This window comes from Manis pentadactyla, chromosome 5 (genome assembly GCF_030020395.1).
Source record: "Manis pentadactyla isolate mManPen7 chromosome 5, mManPen7.hap1, whole genome shotgun sequence".
Lineage (NCBI taxonomy): Eukaryota > Metazoa > Chordata > Mammalia > Pholidota > Manidae > Manis > Manis pentadactyla.
Genome location: NC_080023.1, coordinates 129,047,078 through 129,068,570, shown reverse-complemented (window position 1 = coordinate 129,068,570; position 21,493 = coordinate 129,047,078). Strand labels below are relative to the sequence as shown.

At 51.0% G+C, this 21,493-nt stretch overlaps 2 protein-coding genes across 2 annotated transcripts; one reads left to right on the top strand and one right to left on the bottom strand.

Annotated features, from left to right (window-relative positions):
• The first annotated feature begins 1,899 nt into the window (after positions 1–1,899).
• SSTR4 (somatostatin receptor 4) lies at positions 1,900–2,926 on the top strand. The gene is given in 3 exon segments (XM_036892211.2): positions 1,900–2,434; positions 2,437–2,798; positions 2,801–2,926. Coding segments are annotated over 3 exon segments (1,023 nt in total).
• A 10,899-nt stretch (positions 2,927–13,825) lies between these two features.
• On the bottom strand, positions 13,826–17,991 carry THBD (thrombomodulin). Its single transcript, XM_036892200.2, has one exon. It carries the CDS (start codon positions 17,399–17,401, stop codon positions 15,668–15,670), a length of 1,734 nt encoding a protein of 577 aa, XP_036748095.2. The 5' UTR covers positions 17,402–17,991; the 3' UTR covers positions 13,826–15,667.
• Positions 17,992–21,493: the final 3,502 nt, after the last annotated feature.

The following is a 21,493-nucleotide window of genomic DNA, read 5'->3' as shown; positions in this document are numbered from 1 at the left end:
ACCCAGGGTCCAAAAATGACCTCCCACAGCCCAAACTGTCAGCTGGATCAAAGCCCCAGTAACAGCTTCGTGACCATTCCCCAACTTTGGGGAAGAATACTGAGAGCAGGCCTGAATGGCCCAACCTCCTGCCCTTCACGTCCCCGGGCTTTGTCACTATGATGCTGGGCTGAGGGCAGGGATTCTCCCTATTGACTAAACTGCACTTTCATCATTCCAGTGATTTTTTAAAAGCTGAACTTTTCTCACTAATCCCTGAACCCCACACCCAACCTGGGCCTGGTGTTGGAGGCATGATAGGACTTGAGAGCCAGGTGGAGAGAAGAGAGAGGCAGAAGTGTGTCCATCTCAGGAGGAGCCCAATGTAACCCAGAGGCAGGTGTCCCTCTGGGGCCCACCTTGCAGGAGGTAAATACTCAGCCCCTCACTAGAGAATTCAGAGAGTGGTCTGCATCTTACATGCTTCTCTGGTTCTTCCCAAAACATAGACATCTTGGGACAGCATTTTTTATAACAACTGATTCCTCTGTCAGCCTAGGACACACAGGGCCTTCCAGTTTACTCTCCGCAGTGCCCGGTAGGGTTGCACCTACCCTTTACTACCGTAAAACCCTTCCTGGTGATCCAGGGAGTGGAGTGACAGCCTCCTACAAGTTAATCTGGTGCTTAAGAAACTTTGTTTTTTCTGCCACTTAAAGTGGTAATTCATAAAATTAAAATGGAGAGTCCCCATAATTAGAGCATCCATGCTGCTTTCTGGAAGAGTCAGGAATTATGCTACTGTTTCAACATGATTACTAAGGCAGCTTCTTTTTCCACACAAAAGAATCTGGCTTGAGCCTTTACCCATCATCAGGGTGTGAGTCAAACCAGAATAAAAATTAGGCTGTGTCAGCAAACCTGCTGTGTTTGGGTCGTTCGTACAAAGTTGGGAGAGCAGTAACATTTTCCCATGTATCCTAGGATTGTTTTCAATGCAAGTGAGATGTGAAAAGATTGTCCATAGAAACCTATACAGCAAGTGAGTTGTCGGTGGCTTACCCATCCCTTTTGCCCTTGGCCCTCTGAAGGCAGCCCCTCAGGAGAACATCAGACAGTTGTGAGGCCACATGGGGGCAAGCTGACCTCCTCTTTGGTGTTATCATCCAGAGTCTCACTTTAAGCCACTCAGAAGGGTAGAAAAAGAAATGATCAGGACAGCCGGTGCTCACTGAGCACTGACACAGCCAGGCACTCTCCCCAGTCCCTGCACTTGTGCCTACGTGATGGACCCTCACAACCCCCAATTGAGGAGTTACTATCATTGTTCCCACTCTCCAGGCATGGAAGCTGAGGCACGAAGAGACTGAGGAACTTGTCCAAGACTGCATATCTGCCAAGAGGTGAAGCTGGATTTAAACCAGGTGGCCTCATTTCAAGGCGAGGATGCTACAAGGAGTGTCTGCCCACCAGACCCATGCATGCCTAGAAGGCACCTGAGGGCCCTGCTCTGCTCCCTGTTGCAACAGCCCCAAATGCTGCTATACAGACCTCACAGGCCTGGACCCTCACACCATCCCTTCCAGTGGCCATGAGCCACACAGACCCCAGTTCTGGCCCTGATGTCCTGCTTATACATGGCTCCTGCTTCTCTGTCACTTTGGATGAGGACCCTATGTGTCCACCACACAACGCACCCAGTTCAGTGCAGACTCAGCACCCACCGTCTGCACCCCCAACGTCCCTTCCCTACCAGGCCCTCGGTCCTGCTGCCACCTTTCAGCCCAGGCCTCAGCGCACCCCAGCGTCTGCTCTGCAGCTTTCCTCTCAGGAAACCACTTTCCTCCTCACTCCCTCGGCTGCCCTCTGTCCTCTGTCTCGGGTTCGAGACCTCCTGGCCCCCTGCGGCCAACGCCAGTCATGTCCCTGCAGAGGGCCCTGAGGACGCACGTAGTGGGCCTGTTGGGCAACACCCTGGTCATCATATTCGTGATCCTGTGCGATGCCAAGGTGAAGACGGCCACCAACATCTACCTGCTCAACCTGGCCATCACGGACGAGCTGTGTATGCTAAGCGTGCTGTTCGTGGCCTCATCAGCTGCCCTGCACCACTGGCCCTTTGGGTCAGTGCTGTGCTGTGCGGTGCTCAGTGTTGATGGCCTCAACATGTTCACCAGCGTCTTCTGCCTAATGGTGCTCAGCGTGGACCGCTATGTCGCCGTGGTGCACCCATTGTGCGCCGCCACCTGCCGGAGGCCCCGCATGGCCAAGCTCATTAACCTGGGCATGTGGCTGGCCTCCTTGCTGGTCACCCTGCCCCTTGCCATCTTCGCCAACACCAGGCCAGCGTGGGGTGGCCAGGCCATGGCCTGCAATTTGCACTGGCCGCACCCGGCCTGGTCTGCAGCCTTCGTGGTCTATATGTTCCTACTGGGCTTCCTGCTGCCTGTTCTGGCCATGGCCTGTGCTACCTGTTTATTGTGGGCAAGATGTGGGCGGTGGCCTTGAGGGCCAACTGGCAGCAGTGGAGGCACTTGGAGAAGAAGATCACGAGGCTGGTGTTGACAGTGGTCTCCATCTTTGTGCTCTGCTGGATGCCTTTCTACATGGTGCAGCTGCTGAACCTGTTTGTGACCAGCCTTGATGCCACTGTCAACCACGTGTCCCTCATCCTTGGCTACGCTAACAGCTGCGTCAACCCCATCCTCTACAGCTTCCTCTCCGACAATTTCCACTGCTCCTTCCAGCATGTTCTGTGCCTGCGCTGCTGCCTGCTGGGTGCAGCTGGCTGGGCAGAGGAAGAGCCCCTGGACTACTACGTGCCACGGCTCTCAAGAGCAGAGGCGCGGCAAGATGCATATGCCCACCGCTCCCCTGCCAGCAGAAGACAGTGCAACCGGAAGCCACCTGCAATCACGTACCCCTCACTGGGACCACCACCTTCTGAAGAGCCCTTTCACCACCCCCAACCTGGTACCCCATTACAGCCCAGCAGACTGCCTGTCTGGCTCCCCTAGGATGCACAGCCACCTCCTTCCTTCTCACAGACCATGTGCCAGCCCCAGGGACAGCAAAGGTCCTGTGCTCTCTCCTCTCTGCAGGACGCTGGCTTTCAGAAGGATGCCTCCACAGGGGTAGGACTCCTCTGAAACTAGTCTAAGATGATAGTCATTCCTGAACCCCTGACTATTTTTCAAGGGGTGGGAAGCAGGAGAGTGCCAGGGGGGAATGGCCATCTGCATGTGACTTGTTTCACAATCTCTGCTTGGGAGAGGTCTGCCTGGAAGGTGGAGGCAGCCATGCTCTCGCTCTCTGCAGACTCTGTGGTGGGGACATGGGGCATGTTGGGAAAGACAAGGAAGGAAAGAAGACTCCTGCAAGTATACTCCTTTAGCTTTTGTTCCTGGACTCTTCTGCTGAGATTTGTGTATGACAGCCTAGGGTATTGGCTTCCGTACCTCCCAGACCCAGTGCCTGTTCACAATCACAGATGTCAGCTGGTTGTCTTGGGCCAGCTTCCTGTGAGGAGAAAAGATTTGGAGAGGCATAGCATGGGGTTTGTTATGAGGCATGAAACCAGGTCAGTAATAAAAGACAGGCTAAATCTCATCTGACTCCTATCATGTGATTTTTTTGCCCAGACCCTTTGGTGTGAGACATGAGCCCTCATAAAGGCCGTGAGTTATACCGTGCTGGTGAGTGGGAAACGTTCTGGGGAGGGGGAGATGACCAGAGAACACAGATGGAAATCAGCCCAATTTTGGATAGAGAAGGCAGCTCCAACCTCCACTATTGAAAAAAAAAAAAAAAAGACAACATTCAGTAAAACATCAACCAGATGTAGATAATAAATATATGTAGGCTGAACACAGTACAAGGAAGGCCATGACTTTTGCCTGATGTTAATGCAAGGATAAATTATTATTATCCCCAAAGGAAAGTCAGCTTAAGAAGAGCTTCAGTCCTGCTTTCTGCTATAAGCAGAGGTGGGGGCTGAGGAAATGCTCGCAGTGCTTGTGTAAGAATCTAGAGTGAAAACTTGCTATTGAACATGCATAAAGTGCTACACAGGGCAGTCCGCCTGGCTCAGCACAGCAAGACATTTCTCACCTCACAGTAAGAGCAAGCTGTGTGGGGAAGGAGTGGTAAAGGACCCCTGAAGACTGGGCTCCTGCTCTTGGAGGTATCCAGCTCCTCAGAGCCCTCAGCTTCTTGGCAAGAGAGCTTCCAGAGACAGCATCCCAGGTCTGTCAGCCTAGCAGGCACAGCATGACCAGGGCATGCTCAGGTGCCAGCAGGTGTTCCAAAGAGGGCACAGGGGCTTCTGGGTGGCTAAAGGAGAACGAGGCAGGGCCAGAAGGGCAATGCAAGGCCTGAGAGGAAGCTCTGCCTCCTCTCAGAGTGAGGGAGAAGCAAGACAAAGCAGGGATTCTACCTGAGGTGAGCAGGTGCCTGGCAAAGGGAAGTGAGCAGAACTGAATTATGGTCCTAGATACCAGCACTTTATGATCCAGGCAGGCGGCTGAACCCCAGGACCCTGAGAGTTCTGCCTATAAAATCAGGAGGCCCATCCAGCCAGCACACAGTGATTCTCAATGGTCTAACTCTGGGCTGGTGTCCATGAGCTATAGATTCCATCATCTCCCTTACTGAATGGAGAGAAAAAGAGCCTTACTTAAACTGTCTCCGGGCATTGTAACCTTTGGATCCTTGCTCCTCCACACAGCCAGGCAGCTGGGTGATCTGCAAGCAGAAAGGAGTGCTGATCCCGGATGTCTCACAGGGTTGGGTGGCTGAGGGGAAGACGTAGGGTCTGTGTTTGGGTGGTCTACATCTGTCCTGGAGAGAGAATGTGAAGCCAAGTCTGTACTGTGTACTGGAGAGGTGGCTGTGGTTTGGCAGCACCTAGCTGAGGCACAGACCCCTTGAGCCCTCACATGCACATGCAGACAAGTGCAGACACGGAGCATCCCTAACCTGAGTGACCTTGGACATTTGGAGTAAGACAGTGCTGGAGTTCCCCAGTGCCAGGCAGTGCCTGGCAGAGTGGGCACTTGATAAATGCAGTTAAACTAAACTGCAAAGACCACCTGGGCTGAGAGCAAGTAGGTGAGGGGTTCAGGGCACTGGCAATGATATAATGGGCATGAGCTGCTGGGCCTTTGCCCAGCTTGGTCTTTCTCTTCTGTCTCCAGTACAGACTCACACTGGACAAATTCTCTGGTGAGCAAAATGGGCCCTCACTGGGAGTCTTGGCCAGGCTTATGCTCACCTGACTATTCAAAACTGCAACCTTTTTTTTTTTTATATATCTACATATCTTTATTACACATAAATTTTTTTTTTTTTTTAGATAATTATTTTTTATTGAAGGGTAGTTGACACACAGTATTACATTACATTAGTTTCAGGTGTACAACACAGTGATTCAACATTTATATACATGATAATTCTAAGTACCAGCTATCACCATACCAAGTTGTTACAATATTTTGACTATATTCCTTATGCTATACATTACATCCCGGTTGCTTATTTATTTTACAATTGGAAGTGTGTACTTTTTCTTGGTTGTTGTTGTTAGGGCATCTCTCATATTTATTGATCAAATGGTTGTTAACAACAATAAAATTCTGTATAGGGGAGTCAATGCTCAATGCACAATCATTAATCCACCCCAAGCCTAATTTTCGTCAGTCTCCAATCTTCTGAAGCATAACGAACAAGTTCTTACATGGAGAACAAATTCTTACATAGTGAATAAGTTACATGGTGAACAGTACAAGGGCAGTCATCACAGAAACTTTTGGTTTTGCTCATGCATTATGAACTATAAACAGTCAGTTCAAATATGAATACACATTTGATTTTTATACTTGATTTATATGTGGATACCACATTTCTCTCTTTATTATTTTTAATAAGATGCTGAAGTGGTAGGTAAAACTGCAACCTTTTAAACTTGGATGATGTTGAAGGAGAGAAAGCTTAGGTCATGGAAAGAAAAGCCACTGGGAGGCAAGGAACTGTGGGGTCAGCTGCTCCCATCAGCAGGGCTACAACCTCTCTAAGCCTCAGTTTTCCACTTGAAATACACACAAAGGGAGGGTGTGAGATTAGCATTCTTCCCCACTGTAAACTGCATCCTTACAAACCCTGGGGAGACATACTTACTGAGACAGTGGGAGGTGGAAAGCATTCATTAAGCTTATTGCTCTCTCTATTGTTAAAAATGAACAACTACTGCTGCCCTTGGCCCAGGAATAATACATCACACAGTAGAGGGTGGGACAGAAGGTGGGAGTCCTATTGATCATTTTCTTCCTCAGCTGCAGCCTTTCTGATTTGGGGGGTTTAACACCTCAGCAGCAGCAGAGCAATCAAGCGTTTGTTTGGGGATGCATTCACAGCTTGCCAACAGCCTACAGGCTATAGTTCATGTCAGCCCCGAGCCTGTGGAGCCACTGGCTGCATAAAACCCTGCCTTATAGTCCGGGTGCAGACAGGCTGCAGTGAACTGAAGTCAGTGATGGAGACAGCCAGAGTTCTGAGGGCACCCACACAGGTCCCCAGCTTGGAGGCTGGCTGGACAGGCATGCTGGACCTTAGTCCAACTCACTTATCGTAACAACTTCTGCCTTCAAAGTGAATGAAAACCTTTTTTATCCAGGTAGAAACAGCCTTCAGGCACCCCTGTCAGTGAATTTACTCTTCAGTGACAAGCCAGGTGTTTAATTTTCTAGACGGTCAGGAAAACTATGTTTGGACATGACAGGTGGTCACTCATCAGCATTCATGCCCAGATTATCAACACTATGTCTTTGAGCAAAGATGAATACTATCTTCATACTCACCTTTAAATTCTTTAACTTTCATTAAAAACATCCTACTCCTTAGGTGCTAGATGCTGGTATCAATGGAGAAAACTACCAAATGTGGTATGTTTGGGCCATCTACCTCAGAAATCAGACATGGGAGCCTGAGCAGTGAGGAGCAAATGCCTGCAAATCTGGGTTTCTCTGACAGTCTGTAGGTTATGAATCATCCCCACCTTTCACACTTGCTTACCCTAAGTAGATGACAGAACAGCCTCAAATTCCTTAAAATGTCAGAATCCTGAAGCTCTGTCCTCTGTTGCATGCCATCGGCCAGCACCATGCCCTGACACCCTTCTTTATGGGGGTGTGGGCAGGGGTGTGTGTGCAGACAGCATGCCAAGTGCGCGGCTTTCCTCAGGCAGCAGGGCAGCTTCAAGGTACAGGGGGAGCCTCTGCAGATAGTGGCCTTGCCCTCATGAGCTTGGAGGTTAGTGGCAAAAGATGCACATTAATCAAATAACCACAGAAATGACAGCACAGTTCAAACCAAAATAAGAACCATCCAAGGAAGGAATCTGGTTTCTTGAGTTGATGTACTCAAAGAACCAGACCTTGCCTTAGGGAAGTTCTCCCCAGGAAGGTTGCAGAAGATGACTTCCTGAAAGATGTGTGGGAATCAGCCAGGAGAAGAAGGTGGTGGGGCTCTAAGTAGAATGAACAGCTTGTGCAAAGGCCCTGTAGTGGGAGCACTGAAGGTGAAGGAGCAGGATGGATGATGCCAGCCAGCTGCAGGGGCTAGCAGATACAGGCCAGCAAAGCCTCAGAAGCCCTCCGAAGGATTTAGGACCCTGACGTGGGATGGCAATGGCAGACTCTAATGAGAGTTTGGGTCTATCTGCAAAGAAAACCATCGAGCTCTTGAGTCCTTGTGTGATGAGGATGTGTATGCTCTCCATTTTTCAGTGGAAGGTTGGCAGGAGGAGGTGTCCTTTTCATTTCAACTTCCATCAACTTTGTATCAACAAGAAGGCAGGGTCCTCAATCATAGGAGTGGATTGGCTCAGTGGAGGAGAACCAATGTAAAACCAATGTAAAAATAATCCAAGATCATTAACTGTGTCATCTAGAATGGGAAGATTGACTGTTAAAATAGAACCCGCAGCTTCCTATTCTTAAAAGACACCACAGGCATGCACTTGGAGTTTGAGAGACTTGGGGTTGCCCAGGGTCAGCACTGGCAGTGTGGGCATGTGGAGGAGGGGACACACTTGGACACACACAGAGCAGGGACAGACAGACTGCTTAACAGCCCATGGCCACAAGAAAGTTGTTGGGTCCCTGGAGAAGGGGCAGAACCAGTATTAGGTGTGCAGTGCCTGGCCCAAGTGAAGGCTTGCCGTTTGAATGGTCACCGAATGACAGGAGGGCAAAAGAGTTGGTGCAGAAAGTTGGGGTTGTTTTGTGTTTTTTTTTTTACATCAGGCTTTCTTTAGCCTTTCTGAGGAGGCTCTGACTTTTTTAAAGCTATTTTTATTGAAGAATGAGTTACATATGGTAAAGTCACTTGTTTTAGGTATACAGCTCCATGAATTTTGACAAACTTACACAATTTCAATTGTTTAACTGCCACACCAAACAAGATGGGGACTGCCTCTGTCACCATGTACTTCCCTTTTGGTGGCCATGTGCATGACCTGAGGAAGTGGGTGGACATAAGCATGGGGAGGACAGAGGGAACAAAACTTGTGGCAATGCTGTCCCCAGACAGAGGGAGGCCACCCAATCACACCCCCTAGTGAGCACCCTCCCTGAGGCAGGGAGACCTCACTCAGCTCACTGAGGAAGCCATGGTCCCCACCACCACCCATGGTCACTACTCAGTGACCTCACAGGTTTTCACTCGGAGCACTGAACAGAACCACAGCCTCCTCTCTAGGCCGGGGGACAGAACTGCCTTTAAAACCTGGCAGAGTGGAGCATATGAGACCCAGCACCCTCGAAACCTCCATGTTCATCCCCATGGGCCTGTGGGCAGCTCTCTGTGAGCTTGCTGCTCCATCTCTCTTAGCTCTAGGTTCATTATGGCCTTGCCCTCTGCTCCAGAAGCTTGACACAACCAACAGAGTAGCCCGGAGCTGCTCCATGCCTTCTCAGACTTTCCCTTCTCCTCATGTGATTGTTGGATTTCTGAAGTCCCACCTCTTAGGAGAAGGGTGAGTGTTTGAAGAAAGATGGGAATCAAATTCTTGTAAAATCACCCTTTTGGCCTCCATCACCATTTCAAGACAAATGTAACACCTGTGCCCCAATTATGAGGGTGATGGTGTGCAAGGCTGATGGTTACTCATCTATGAGAGACGGGTGCCTAATCTCAAGCAAACTGAGTGGGATTAAGTTGAAAGGTAGAAGAAGAGGGGAGATTTCCAGAGACTATTGAAATGTCCCTTACTCCTCCCGGGAGGTTGAAGTGAGACTTGCTTGTGTCCAACATCCCATGAGTAAGAGCTGGGGCCAGCCGCAGTGTGAAGCCAGGAGGCCCCAGGAGGACTCCAGGACAAGCCCCACTCACCAATACTCGGGAGAGGAGCTGGCTTTTCTAAGGATAATAGCAGTCATGAAATGTCCTCTTTAAAGATCCATTTCAAGCAGACAGTCAGGGGATGTCTGGCCTGTGGCTGGGACTGGTACTGCCATGGATCCTAGTTTGGAGTCCTGGTGCTTTTCACTGGATACCTGAACCCCTTCTGCTGTTTGCTCACAGTTTCCAGTGGGTGCAACTTTGAATTAACACATTCCCAGGGTTTTTGACTTTCACAATCACATTTTCAAAACAGGCTGGAAAGGCTTTGATTCTGTTAGAGCCTGATGTTAAAACAATATTTCACTTCTCCTGTGAGAGGAAATCAGTTGTTTGCCTGCTTGTGAACCTGCTGACCAAAAAAAGGGGAGGACACTCTCCAAGCAAGAAGAGATAGTGCTGAGCTGGGCAGGTGCATCCTGAGGAAGGGAGAGAGAGTTGGGCATCACCTGTATTGTTTTATGAAGAAACACCTGAGAAGGTCAGGGTGGGTTTTCAAATGAGCTTGGGTACCCTGCACTGAGCCATGACTGTGGTGAAAATATATTATTTGTAACTTCAGTTTTTCTTGAAGAGATGACAGAATAATTAACCTTCATTTAACACAAGACCAAGAGAAGTGCCTAGAAATAACAGCTTGGGGTCTCCTGGCAGTTGGCCCTCCCTGTAGCCCTGTTACGTGCACCCAGGAGCCCAGGAAGGTGGTAGGGCCATGGGTGCCACACAGAAAGCCAGTCGGCAGCATCCTTGCCTGCATGCCTCCCTTACCACCCTCCATGAAACTGCCTGTGGTGAGGGCTGCCATCCTGCTTTTGTGTTTCTTTCTGCACTCCTGGTGGGCTGCCAGGAATTTGGGGAGCACAAGCCCAGAACTCAGGGTAAATGGGCAGGGCACTGGGGGACACAGGAGCTAAGGTTCATTCAAACCTGTTTGCTGAAAGTAAAGAGAGTCAGACTGTCTTCTCATTGCTTAGAATAGCTCATCTGTGTGAATCAAAGATGCAAACACAGGATCCTTAGTGTAGGGAGATCCTGAAGGGGGTGGAAGTTCGGGGAATGAACGTCAGAGAGAATAGGACCTTCATCTGCTGTGTGTAAAGGGGCAAGACCCTAGGGAACTTCTTAGGGTGATGAAATGTTCTATATATTCATGAAGGCTGTCATTCCAGGAATGTATGTGCTCTTCAGGGCTCACAGAACCAGCAATGAAAAAGGGCGAATTTTACTATTTGTCAACTATATTGTAGTGCACTAGCCACTATAGGGGCCTAGGCTGCTCCTCTTGGGTCCCTGGAGGTCCTGATGGCCAGCACTGTCTGGACATGCAGACCTTAACTCTTCCAGTCCCTAATCAACGAGCAGGTACCACTCAGAGCCTCGTCTCTACTTTTTGCCCACAGAGGAAGAGGAAGATAAGCAAACGAGCATGTCTTTTCTTGGTGGAGAGCTCTAAAAGCTCCCTGTGCTTTAATTGACCATGTCACCTTCCCTGAGACATGAAGATGGCAGTGTTTCTGAGGCGTGGCCTCTGATGTGCACAGGGCGGGGGAATGCAGTCACCAGTAGGAATGCCAGTGTCCAGACTCCCTAGAGGTTCAAGTGCCCAGACCTGCCTGCCCACTTGGAAGGTCCCAGTGTGGCAGAGGGTTGACCAGAGTGCTTGGCCATGGGCTGTGAAGCACTTTGAACAGGGACTTGATCCTTTTCTCTTTGCATTTCCTCTTAGGTGTAGCTACGCTTGAGGGTTTTGGAGAGAGTGTGGGTGGGGCATCTCCACCCAGCTCCAGGCTTTGTGTGTGTGGTGGGGGAGACTAGTTTTCTCTTTCCTCTCAACATTCTGGGGTATGCTTTGCCCTTTTCTGTGGCCTCCCTAAGGACACAATATGGGCTCTCTGCACCCCTATATTTTGATGGGCCTTGTGAGCAAGGAGAACAGACCTTGGAAGCAGGATTTTACAGCTCCCAAGGGGCCACTCCCCCCACTGTGCAAATGTCTCTCTTCTGAAGCTCTGCTTGATGCCCCAGTTTCCACCACGACACTCCCATTCAGATTGACAGCATCTCTTGCAAGTGACTGTACCTTGCCTTGAACGAATACTTTCCACTTTCTCTGTAACCTTGAAGTTGTCCTCAAGACACTCAAGATCTCAGTGTAAACTTTTTCTCTAATTTATTCCTGCATACGCTAACACATTAAGGGCACCTACTGTGTGCCAGCATCTGTACTAGCACACCTCATCTCTTCCTCTTGGAAACCCTGTGGGTGACTAGCTAGCAACCATTTTACAGCCTTAGAGCAGCTGCATAGTACTTATGATCATGTGACTATCAGGTGTCAGGCTGGGGTTCAAATACAGGTACAAACGATACCCATGCTCTATGTTAGCTCTGCTGAATGCTTACAAGGTAAATTGTGCAGGGGTCTGCTGACATGTAAATAATCCTAGAAGTGACTGTTACCTCCCCAAACAATTTCAGTATGCAAATTGATACCAGCATGCACTTGCAGATGAGAGAGAATTCAGCTGGCCTTCATTTGCCTCCCCACCCCCCACAACTTCAGCTTCTTCTTGGCCACCTTCTGCCAAGTCTTCCCAGCTCAGGGCTTTCCACCTGGACTTCTCTCCCTCCTCTCTGTGTTTGACTCACCCCTTCTCCTGTCTCCAGTCTAAATCCTGCTGCCCTGTTGTGCTGAGCATCTCCTCCCCAGCTCTTACGTTGTTTCTAAGTTAAATACAGTTTGAGGCTGATCATTTGTTTCATGTCTGTCTCCATGCCAGAGTGTAAGCTTCTCAGGCAGGGACTTGTCACCATGTCTGCCATCATGCCAGACAGAGTATGTGCTTGGTAAATATTTGCTGAAATAATCCAACGAAAGAGATTAGGTCTGAGGTAGGAAAAAGTCATTTAACTCACAAAATCAAGTTCTGCCTTATCCAGAAGCACCACCTTGGCCTCCATCCCTGGCTCTGTGAGCTGGTGCACTTCACTGCCAACTTGTACCACTTGCTGAGATGTGGGACCATCCATCAGATGTCCAGGAATGTGAACAGAAAGCAGAGGCCAGGCAGGTTGACCCACAGCCTCTGATTCACAGAGGCCACCCTGGTGTACATGCCAGGGGATAGCTTCATAAACTAACTGCTTGTTTATATGGCCCTGGTGTCTTTCTCAGAGAGGGACTGTGGTTTCTTACTTGTTTTGAGAACCTCAAGTTCAGATGAGGCCTGTAAACAAGAATAATGATCTCCCATGGGACAGAAAGTAAGGAGGCTAAGGAGGATCTGGGCCTCCACCCTGCTAGTGTCCTGGGGTTCAAGATACCCTGGTAAGGGTTTAGCCTCTGGGTCTTAAAAAGTATGTTTTAATCTTCTGTGTTCCTTAAGGAAACGCCCTTCTTCTTGAGGAAGAAATCCTAAGCAATGAGCCCTTGGGAGGCACTTTGACAGTGGCTGGGAGCAGGCCCTTTTGAAAACTGGAAGGCTGGCAATGAAGACCAGTTGGAGCGGCATCTCTCTCTCCTCTGGACCCCAGCATCATCACTGCCCCTGCTTTGCCTCCATTGATTCAGTTATCCCTTCTCACATACTTACTGTTGAAATTAGTTTTCTGCTCATCTACCAGGTTTCCAGAGAGACATTGCTCAGCTTGTTATCTCAGTAGGGCAACTGTTCACCCCTCAGCTCTCCCAAAGCTGTCCATGTCATCCAATGTGGATGTTGAAATCCCTACTGTATCTTCACAACAGTAATGACTTGGATTAAAATGGAGAAATTCAGCATTATCCAGATGTATAAAAATATGGGAATATTTTATCAAACTCAATTTTCTGCCAACTTTTGCTTTATGAAAATTTCCATAGCACTACAGATAAAATTCAGCCAGTTCCACCATCCCAGAATAAAGGGGCATAAGAAATATGTGTTCAAAAGACAGTGCTTCTAATGTTCAACAGAAATGAGACTCTTCTAAGAGTGCATGAGACTTTACTATGTGGAAATGATCATTTGAACTTGAGCCATGGAGTGAGACCCTGATGACTGCAGCGTTTGGACACCCCAGAGGGCTGATAATGCCAAACCGTTTGCAGGACACACAGCTGGGAATCTAGAGATGTTCCAAGAAGGACTATTTCTTTACCTGATCCCAACAAATAATCCTATAATGTATTTTAAAACACATAGACACAAGGCCTGTGTATGAAGTTGTTATGGTTACAGAAGGAAAAAATAAATAATTATGCACAGACAAAACATGAAGTCCTTCTACAGTGAAAATAGTCTCCTCTGGGAAGATCTTTGAAAATCAGAGATGATGCCACAAGAAGATGGAGCTAGTGATGCGGTGTGGAGCAGCCTTTAAATGCATCTCAACGCTCTGCATTGTTTGTGAGCCCCACTTAATGATATAAAATGGGAGAGGGGAGGAAAACAGACACAACACCCAAGAGTACTCAGTATTTGTTTATTTCCTACATGTGATATCATAAGCAAGAGTTTTGCCCCTGTTCTAGTTTACTACAATAAATAAATAACTATGTACAAATGTGCTGAGTTTACAAATAGTAGAGGAAATCCTTTGTGTGGCAAAAGATACACTTACATGCTACACTTTCCCCATACACTGAAATATGATTCCATTCCTAGCTTAGTTAAACCACAGACCCTGTGCAGCAACATCTAAAGGTGGGTGCTGAGTCTCTTCTGCCAGAAAGCAAAGCTATAAAATGAAAATTCCTCAGTTTCTTCAGAACATAGGGACCTACTTGGCCTGCTGCTTACCACTGATCCATATTTAATGTATTCCAGAAAGATGGAAGCTGTGCAGAACAGTTCTCATCAAACTATACTGAGCAGACAACTCCCCTACAGATGTTAAAATACAGAGATCCTCATGCAGTAGGTGGGGGGGAGCCTGAGTTTCTGCATTTCTAACCAGCTATAAGGGTGGCTCCTGCTTTTTGTTCAGGGACCATGTTCTAAGTGACCAGGGTTAGAAGCTCCCTCCAAAGTGAGGGAAATTCTTGAGAGCCTGATCAAGATGAGGCCCTAATTGTGTGTCCTCCAGGCTCTATCCCCAAGCTCCCAAATCCCAAAAATTCAGTAGTGCTGGTTTCATTTTAGCCTACAAAGAACAGTCGGAGTCAAAATGGTAATTGGCATGAATCACACAGCTTAAAATTTTCTTGAATTGTCTCTTGGGAAATGTTTCCTTCTCTCAATCTAGAGCAATCATGTGAACATTTTTGACACTGTCAAAAATTAGTAATAATAACAATCATCATTGTTAATTAATAATAATGGGAAAGGAAACTACACAAGAATCTTAACAACAATTACTACTTTTCAGTCCAAATCAAAACAACAATAAAACCCAGGCTCACTGTTTATAAAATAAAAATAAAACCTCCTTGGGTTGAATTTCAATGACAGTCCAGCAACATTAGTTTAACAAATTCTCTAACATCTTAACCTTTGTTAAAATTACATTGCTCTGGAAGTCTGGAATTCCAGGATAAATTAACAAGTCTGTGAAAGAGCAAATCCCCAGCCACTTTTGCTCATAGTGTTTTTGTTTCTGTCTCACATAGGCGTTCTGCCTGTGCAGACGGTGAAGAGCGGTAGAGTCCGACACATGTAGGGTGACTCAGTGGGAGGGCTGAACTCCTAAGAGGGGAAAATTTGGGAGGAATCAGGGGGCTGGAAATGAGGCTTGACTTCATAAATGCCAGAGTGCTGGGGGAAAAAATCACAAAGATAGTAGACAGTTTAACTGCTACATGATCAGTGGGAGTAATAAATACATAGATAAGGAAGGAGAGAGAGAGGTAGCAGAGAAGTGAGGGAGGGTAGGAGGTATTGAGACATACACATAGGAAAAAAGCAGAAGGGAGAAAAATTCCTATATTTAAAAAATAAATATCTTGGTCATTATCCACAACTCAATTACACTGACTGGCCCAGGGGAGCACAGTCTGCCCCAAAGGCTACCAGCCAGTAATGCTTGCCCCTCCTGCACCCCTTGATGAGGGCAGGGTCACTTTGCATCTATGTCTTCATCACAATGTCGCCATCTTCAGTGGTTATGGGATGACGTCTTGGAAGTGACTGGGGCACACACCCTTCCATCCCGCCAGCCTGCGTGGAATCAGGGAAAGGAGCAGGTGGGCATCGGGTGGGTCTTGTCCAGCTAAACTGCTCTGGGTAGCCAGGGAGCAAGAGTGGGTGAACAGAGGGGGGTGAGGCTCAGTGGGGAGGGAAAGGCCACATCTATGCCAGCCCGAGGAGTTGGTTCAGAGTCTCTGAAGCATAGGCTCGGTTCGCACGTGGTGCAGCACCACCTCCTTGGTGGGGGACCCACACTTGTAGTCCAGCTCTTCCCGTGCAGCACCTTGTTTCTTGCGCAGGTGGCAGAGGAGCGCCAAAAGCGCCACCACCAAAGACAGGCTCGCAATTGAGATGCCAATGAGCACGCCCGAATGCACAGGCCCTACTGGCGACGGAGTCGAGGTGGCGCCGGGGATCGGGCTGGCAGGGGGCTCCCCAGAGCCGCCGTCGTCGTGTCTGTCCACCTGGAGGGGGTCACAGTCAGTGCCAGCCTGGCCTGCGAGAGCAGAGTCGGGCCCGCAGATGCACTCGTAGCTGCCGGGGAGGTTGCGGCACGTGTACCCATGGGGGCAGTAGCCATTGTCACACTCGTCGATGTCCGTGCACATGAAGCCCTCGTCCAGGATATAGCCCTCGGGGCACTGACAGGAAGCCTGGTCATGGGGGTCGCAGTCGGCTGGGCACGCAGTCTGGTTGCAGAACATCTGGCACCGATGTGGCTCCTGCAGTTTGGGCGCGAAGCCCTCTGCGCAGATGCAGCGGTAGTCCGTGTGGCCCAGGGGCTGGCACTGGTACTCACAGTTAGTCCCGAAGCACGGGTCCAAGGGCTCCACGCACTCGCCGTCCACCAACTCATAGTTGGGGTAACAGTGGCACTCGAAGCCACCCTGCGTGTTGGCACAGTGTTGCGGGCACGGACTGGGTACCAGCAAGCAGTCATCCACGTCCTCACATCTGTGCTTGTCCGAAGCCAGCTGATAGCCGGTCTCGCACATGCACGAGTAGGCGTCTGGCACCCCTGGGTCACCCACGCAGAAATGCTCGCAGGCCTGGTGGCACGAGTGTTCCTCGGGCGCCACGCAGGAGCGCGCGTCCGCCTGCAGGGCAGCGTCCGCAGGGCAGAGGCAGCGCGACGCCCCGGCGCTCCCATTGCACGCGTGCTGGCAGCCGCCCTTCTCCACGCGGCAGTCCCAGGCGCCCGGCGCCTCACGGACCCAGCGCCCCTCGGACTCTCCCGGCGGCGCCGCGCACTCCAGTTCCACCCCGAGGGGCGCCACGGCGGCGGAGCTACCCACCGGCAGCGCCTGGAAGTCCGCGCCGCGAGCCCCGAACGGGGTGCCGTAAGTGACCGGGACACTGGCGGCCGCCGCGACGCCGGGCTCCACGACCAGTGGCTTGCAGGAGGCGGCGAACTGAAACTCGCAGAGGAAACCGTCGGCCTCCGCGGCGCACTGCTGCTCTTCCCAGACCGGCTCGCCGGGTGCAGGGACCCCGGCTGGCGAGACTGCGACGCACAGCGGACCGCATAGAGGCGCCGGGTCGGCGTGGAGCCGCGCCCACCTGCTGTAGCTGGTGCGATTGTCTCCCGTGACCCACTGGAAACCGCGTAAGGGCCCGCGGTTCCCCGGGTCGACGCAGCCAGGCGGGAGCTGCAGGCCGATCCATAGGCGCTGGCCGTAGCCGCCGTCGCCACTCAGTAACAGAGAGATGACATCAGCTGCCACCGAAGAGCGCACGGTCATCAGGTGTCCCTGCAGGCGCTCGCAGGTCTGGCTGGCGGCCAGGAAGGTAGCAGGGCCCAGGAAGAGCGCGAAGCAGTCGTGCTCGACGCACTGGCTGCCGCGCAGCTGCGGCTCTGGGGATGCCGGCAGCCCCAGGCCGGCTGGGGCCAGCACTCCAAGGAACAGGACCCGTAGCATAATTCCAGGCACGACGCGTGCAGGAGCCAGGGAGAGCGCCGGAACCGCAACGGGACTGGGACCAGGCAGGGGCTGAGAGGCGCGGGGCGACAGTCCCAGCCCGGAGGCGTCCGGCAGCGGCGAGCAGCCTTAGCTAGGCAGCCTCTGACAGGCCGTCAGGCCCTGGCCTGAGTTTATAAGTGCGCGGCCCTCCCTCCCTGGGCGTTCGAGAAAAGGAAGGAAGTGCCTGGTGGGAAGGGCTGAGGTTGCATTCTCGGATTACTGGGTTCTCCGGACGCCTTGTGCCCGCCCTCGCGCCTGGGATCACCTCGCAGAGATGAGTAAACCCGGCCTGGGCGTTGCGAGGTCCCGGGCGGGGTCGCCAGGCGCAGGCGCCTCAGGGCGACAGCACCTCGGCCAGGGAGGCTCCGTGCCCGCCCCCACCACTGAGCCCTTGCTCTCGCAGCCCTAAAGGGGGTTTAATCCGCATCCCCTCCTAATCTCTTGGTAGTCTTTCTTTTTCTTTCTAAATGTGTTATTCCCACCTATTTCAAGGAAAACGTGGATTGCAGGACTTTGGGAAAAGAGACAGGGCAATGGGGGGCTTTAAATGGGGGATGGTGGAGAATAGTGCCCGGGACCTGCAGGGCTCTGGAAGGATATTCCCGCTAGGAAGCGGGCTTTGAGAGGGGATGTCCAGGGCGTGGACTTCCTTAAAGACGCGATCGCCAGGAGATGGCTGGACCCCTCACCGGCCAGGCACCTAGCAGGGTGCAGGGATGCGCTATACCCCACAGGACAGAACATGTGCCTTGGGCGACACAGGAGAAGGGTTGCGGGGGAGGGCCTGCCCGAACACCTGTGCCGCCTGCGCACAGCTAAGGACTAGAGAGTCCCTGAGCACAAGCCGCCGAGGCCAGACCTCATCTCATCGCATGGGAAAGTATCAGGGATGCTGTCAAGGCTCCAAGGTCTTGTCACCCTTCAGAAGCGGTAGCAGGCGAATTCTTGCCGAGACCTGTAGGGGCAGGAGTGTTAAGGAGCTCATTCGCTGATTTGGTCCGTTTTCTTCCAGTTTCACAGAGGGACAGTCCATCTTGCACCCACAAAGGGGCGTTCAGGGAGCCCTAGAAGGGAGGCGCTGCGGGCCCCAAGCAGATTCCCCTCCGGGTCTGTTAAGGATTTTTACATTTGGCTGAGATCACGTTGATACAGAGGTGCATATAAACGCCACTTGCGCCGCAAAGTGGGGCGGACCTGCGGCCGAGCAGGATGGGGAGCGCGGGGGAGGAGATGGGAATCTGTCACTTTCGCAACCTTATCCGCTTATTCCAAGAATGCGGAGGGGTGGGTCCAAAACATATCGGAGAGTGGAAAACTTTTTCTTTCTTTGTATACCCTATGCCATGTCTCCTCTGTGGTCACCACAGCTGGTACCGGGCGGCGGCGCTGTTGAACTCTAAACAAAGTCCAAGAGGTTGGTGATCTCCAATCGTGTTTAGCAAAAATGGGTTATAAGTGTGGGGAACGCAGAGGCCTCGCCCAGGGGCGGGAAATTCGCTCCCAAGCAGACCCGCGGACTCCTCGGCTTACCCCGGAGTCTTGCCTCCCTGGTCCAGCAGAACCCAGACTCTGTGGCGTCCTCACAAGCGAAAGACAGGCACTGCCCGCGAACTGTAGGAAGAGACAGCGACCAAGGGGGCGGAGCGTGGGCACTGGTTCCTCCCTTCGCTCACGATTGCCCCTTGTGGAGGGGGTGAACTGGGACCTGAGGAGTCCCCGCACCAGCCCGCGGATCGCCGCTATGTCCTGGAAAGCTTGCCCAGCCCCAGCACAGATATGGTTCGGAGGCTGGGGCGACTGCTCCTTTGGAAGAGGAAGGAAGGACAGCAGATTGGACGGTCCGGCTGTCTTGGTGGAGCATGGCAGGCCCCAGCCTGATATCCCACTTGCTGCCGGCGCTGAATAGGGGGTCCGGAGGGCCGTGGCCCGCTGCACAGCCCACCCAGGAAAGCCCTGGAGGCAGGCCTTCAGGTACAGACTGGCACCCCGCTGGGACTGCTGAAAGTTTTTGGCAAAAGGGGGAAATTGCCAGCATGAATGAGACAAGAGGGGACAAGAGCAGCTACACCTGTGTTCAGAATTCGCTTAGAATTTCAGGACTATGACAGCGAAGAACTAAAAAGGTGGTCCCTCCAGGCCTGCCAGCCCTAACGGGGTTAAGAGACACTCAAGCATCAGGTCTTGCCCACCCGGGCTGGTTCACTTCTTGGATGGGTTCTGGCTGACTCACCACCGCCCCTGGGGGTTTGTGGCACATCCTATTCGGGTTTCCTTGAGCCCATTGCTAATTCTTGAAAGAAAAAGAGGAAGAAAAAAAAAGGTAGTAAGTCTATGAACAGCCTGGTAGCAGAGTCCACAGGAGGGTCTGGATGTTCCCACGTGGAAATGCCCCACAACAACCAGCCCCGAGCAGAGCACCGAGCCCCATGGGGTGGGCAGGTTCAGGGTCACCCCACAGGAGGATGCGGGGACACAACCCAGTTGGCCTTGCCCATTGCCTCTAGCCTTAGCGCATGTCACCCCTGTCTTCTGGGGCCTGCCCTTTGCCCTATCCTCTCCCCTGTCCAGCTGTCACTTTGAGGCTATTTTACACATTTTAAGTGACCCTCAACTTCCTCTCTGCACCTCATGCACAAAAGTGGGCCCTTCCTCTGTCCCTGTGTGGCTGACACACCAACTCTCTCTTCTTGGCTGGCCCTTGGCCCATCATTCTCTCCAACAACTCAACAATCCAGGCCTGTTTTACCATTTTACTCTAACCGTCCCCTTGAAGGTCACTCATCATCTCTTAAACACTGAAGCCACTAACTTGTTTTCATTCTCTATCTCTCTAGACCTCTCCATGCTGTTTGCATTATTGAACCCTCACTCTTCCCAAGTCACTCCTCCTGTGACTTCTAAGTCTCCTGTGCTTCTGTCCCTCCTCTCCTCTACCTGCCTGGGGTGGCCCCTGCCCCTCTGCCCCTCGAGGGTGGCTGTCTCTGGTCTTTGGTAATCTCTTCACATCTCACCCTGTGTAGAACACACTGGTCCCCATGGGTGTTGAAGGTCCCAGCAACAGGGGCTCCTGATGATGGTCCGAGAGATACCTCATCCTGCCTCCCCCATGTCCTGTGGCTCATGGCTTCCCTTCTGCTATGAATGGTTTCATTTTTGCTTCCTTCCATCCCCTGAAATCTAACCTTTTGTTTAAGGTACAAGTGACATGATGGTTCATGAGCAACTGGTTCTGAGTAGCTAAACCAGGTATGATCCCTGTGAAGTTCACAGGATTTCATATCAGCACTCACATACCTTCCTGTACCTAATGTGCTCTTTGCTAGACTTACTGCCTGCTTTCCTGGGGGTGGAGCACAGTTCTCATCTGTCTTTGTATCGCCATGCACCCGACCGCATATTTTGTTTTTGTGGCCCTGTCCAGTGTGATGTTCTCATGTTAACTGGCACACACAAGGACAGGGTGTCTCAGAGCCTTGGGGTTAGGAGGGTGGGCTTTGGAACCAACCTGGCTGGATTTTGGTCCCAGCTCCATCACTTATAAGTTGTGTCATACCAGGCAAGTAACCAGGGTTTCCTCAGCTGTGTGATGGGGATCACTACAATCATCCCTTCAAAGTGTTGTTTCCAGATTAAATAAGTAATACACGTAAAGTATTTAGAATGGTCGAGCTGTAGAAAACTCTCAACAAATTTTAGTGAAAAAAAGATACATTTGGGTCCCTAAATTTATTCTACCGTTTATTATGTTAAACACCCAGCACAGTTCCTGTCCATAGCAGAGACTCACTAATGTCTTTTGGATGGCAGTAATTCAGCTGAGCATTTTTACCAATAAGAATAAGCAACTGTGAAAAAAAAATAAAGGACAGAAAAGACGTTCGAGAACACAGGGGGCATGGGGAAGGAATTGAATATAGCCAGGGAAGCATCTCCCCGTGTACCAGGAGGGCTCTGGAAAAGCTTCAGACTTACTCCCTGTCTGCCCTGGAGGCATCCATTATTAATTCCTCATCTTCCAGATGTGGAAATTGAAGGTCAGAGACAGTAAGT

Coding starts and splice junctions, on each gene's coding strand:
- THBD (XM_036892200.2), bottom strand. CDS start 17,401: ATGCTACGGGTCCTGTTCCTTGGAGTGCTGGCCCCAGCCGGCCTGGGG.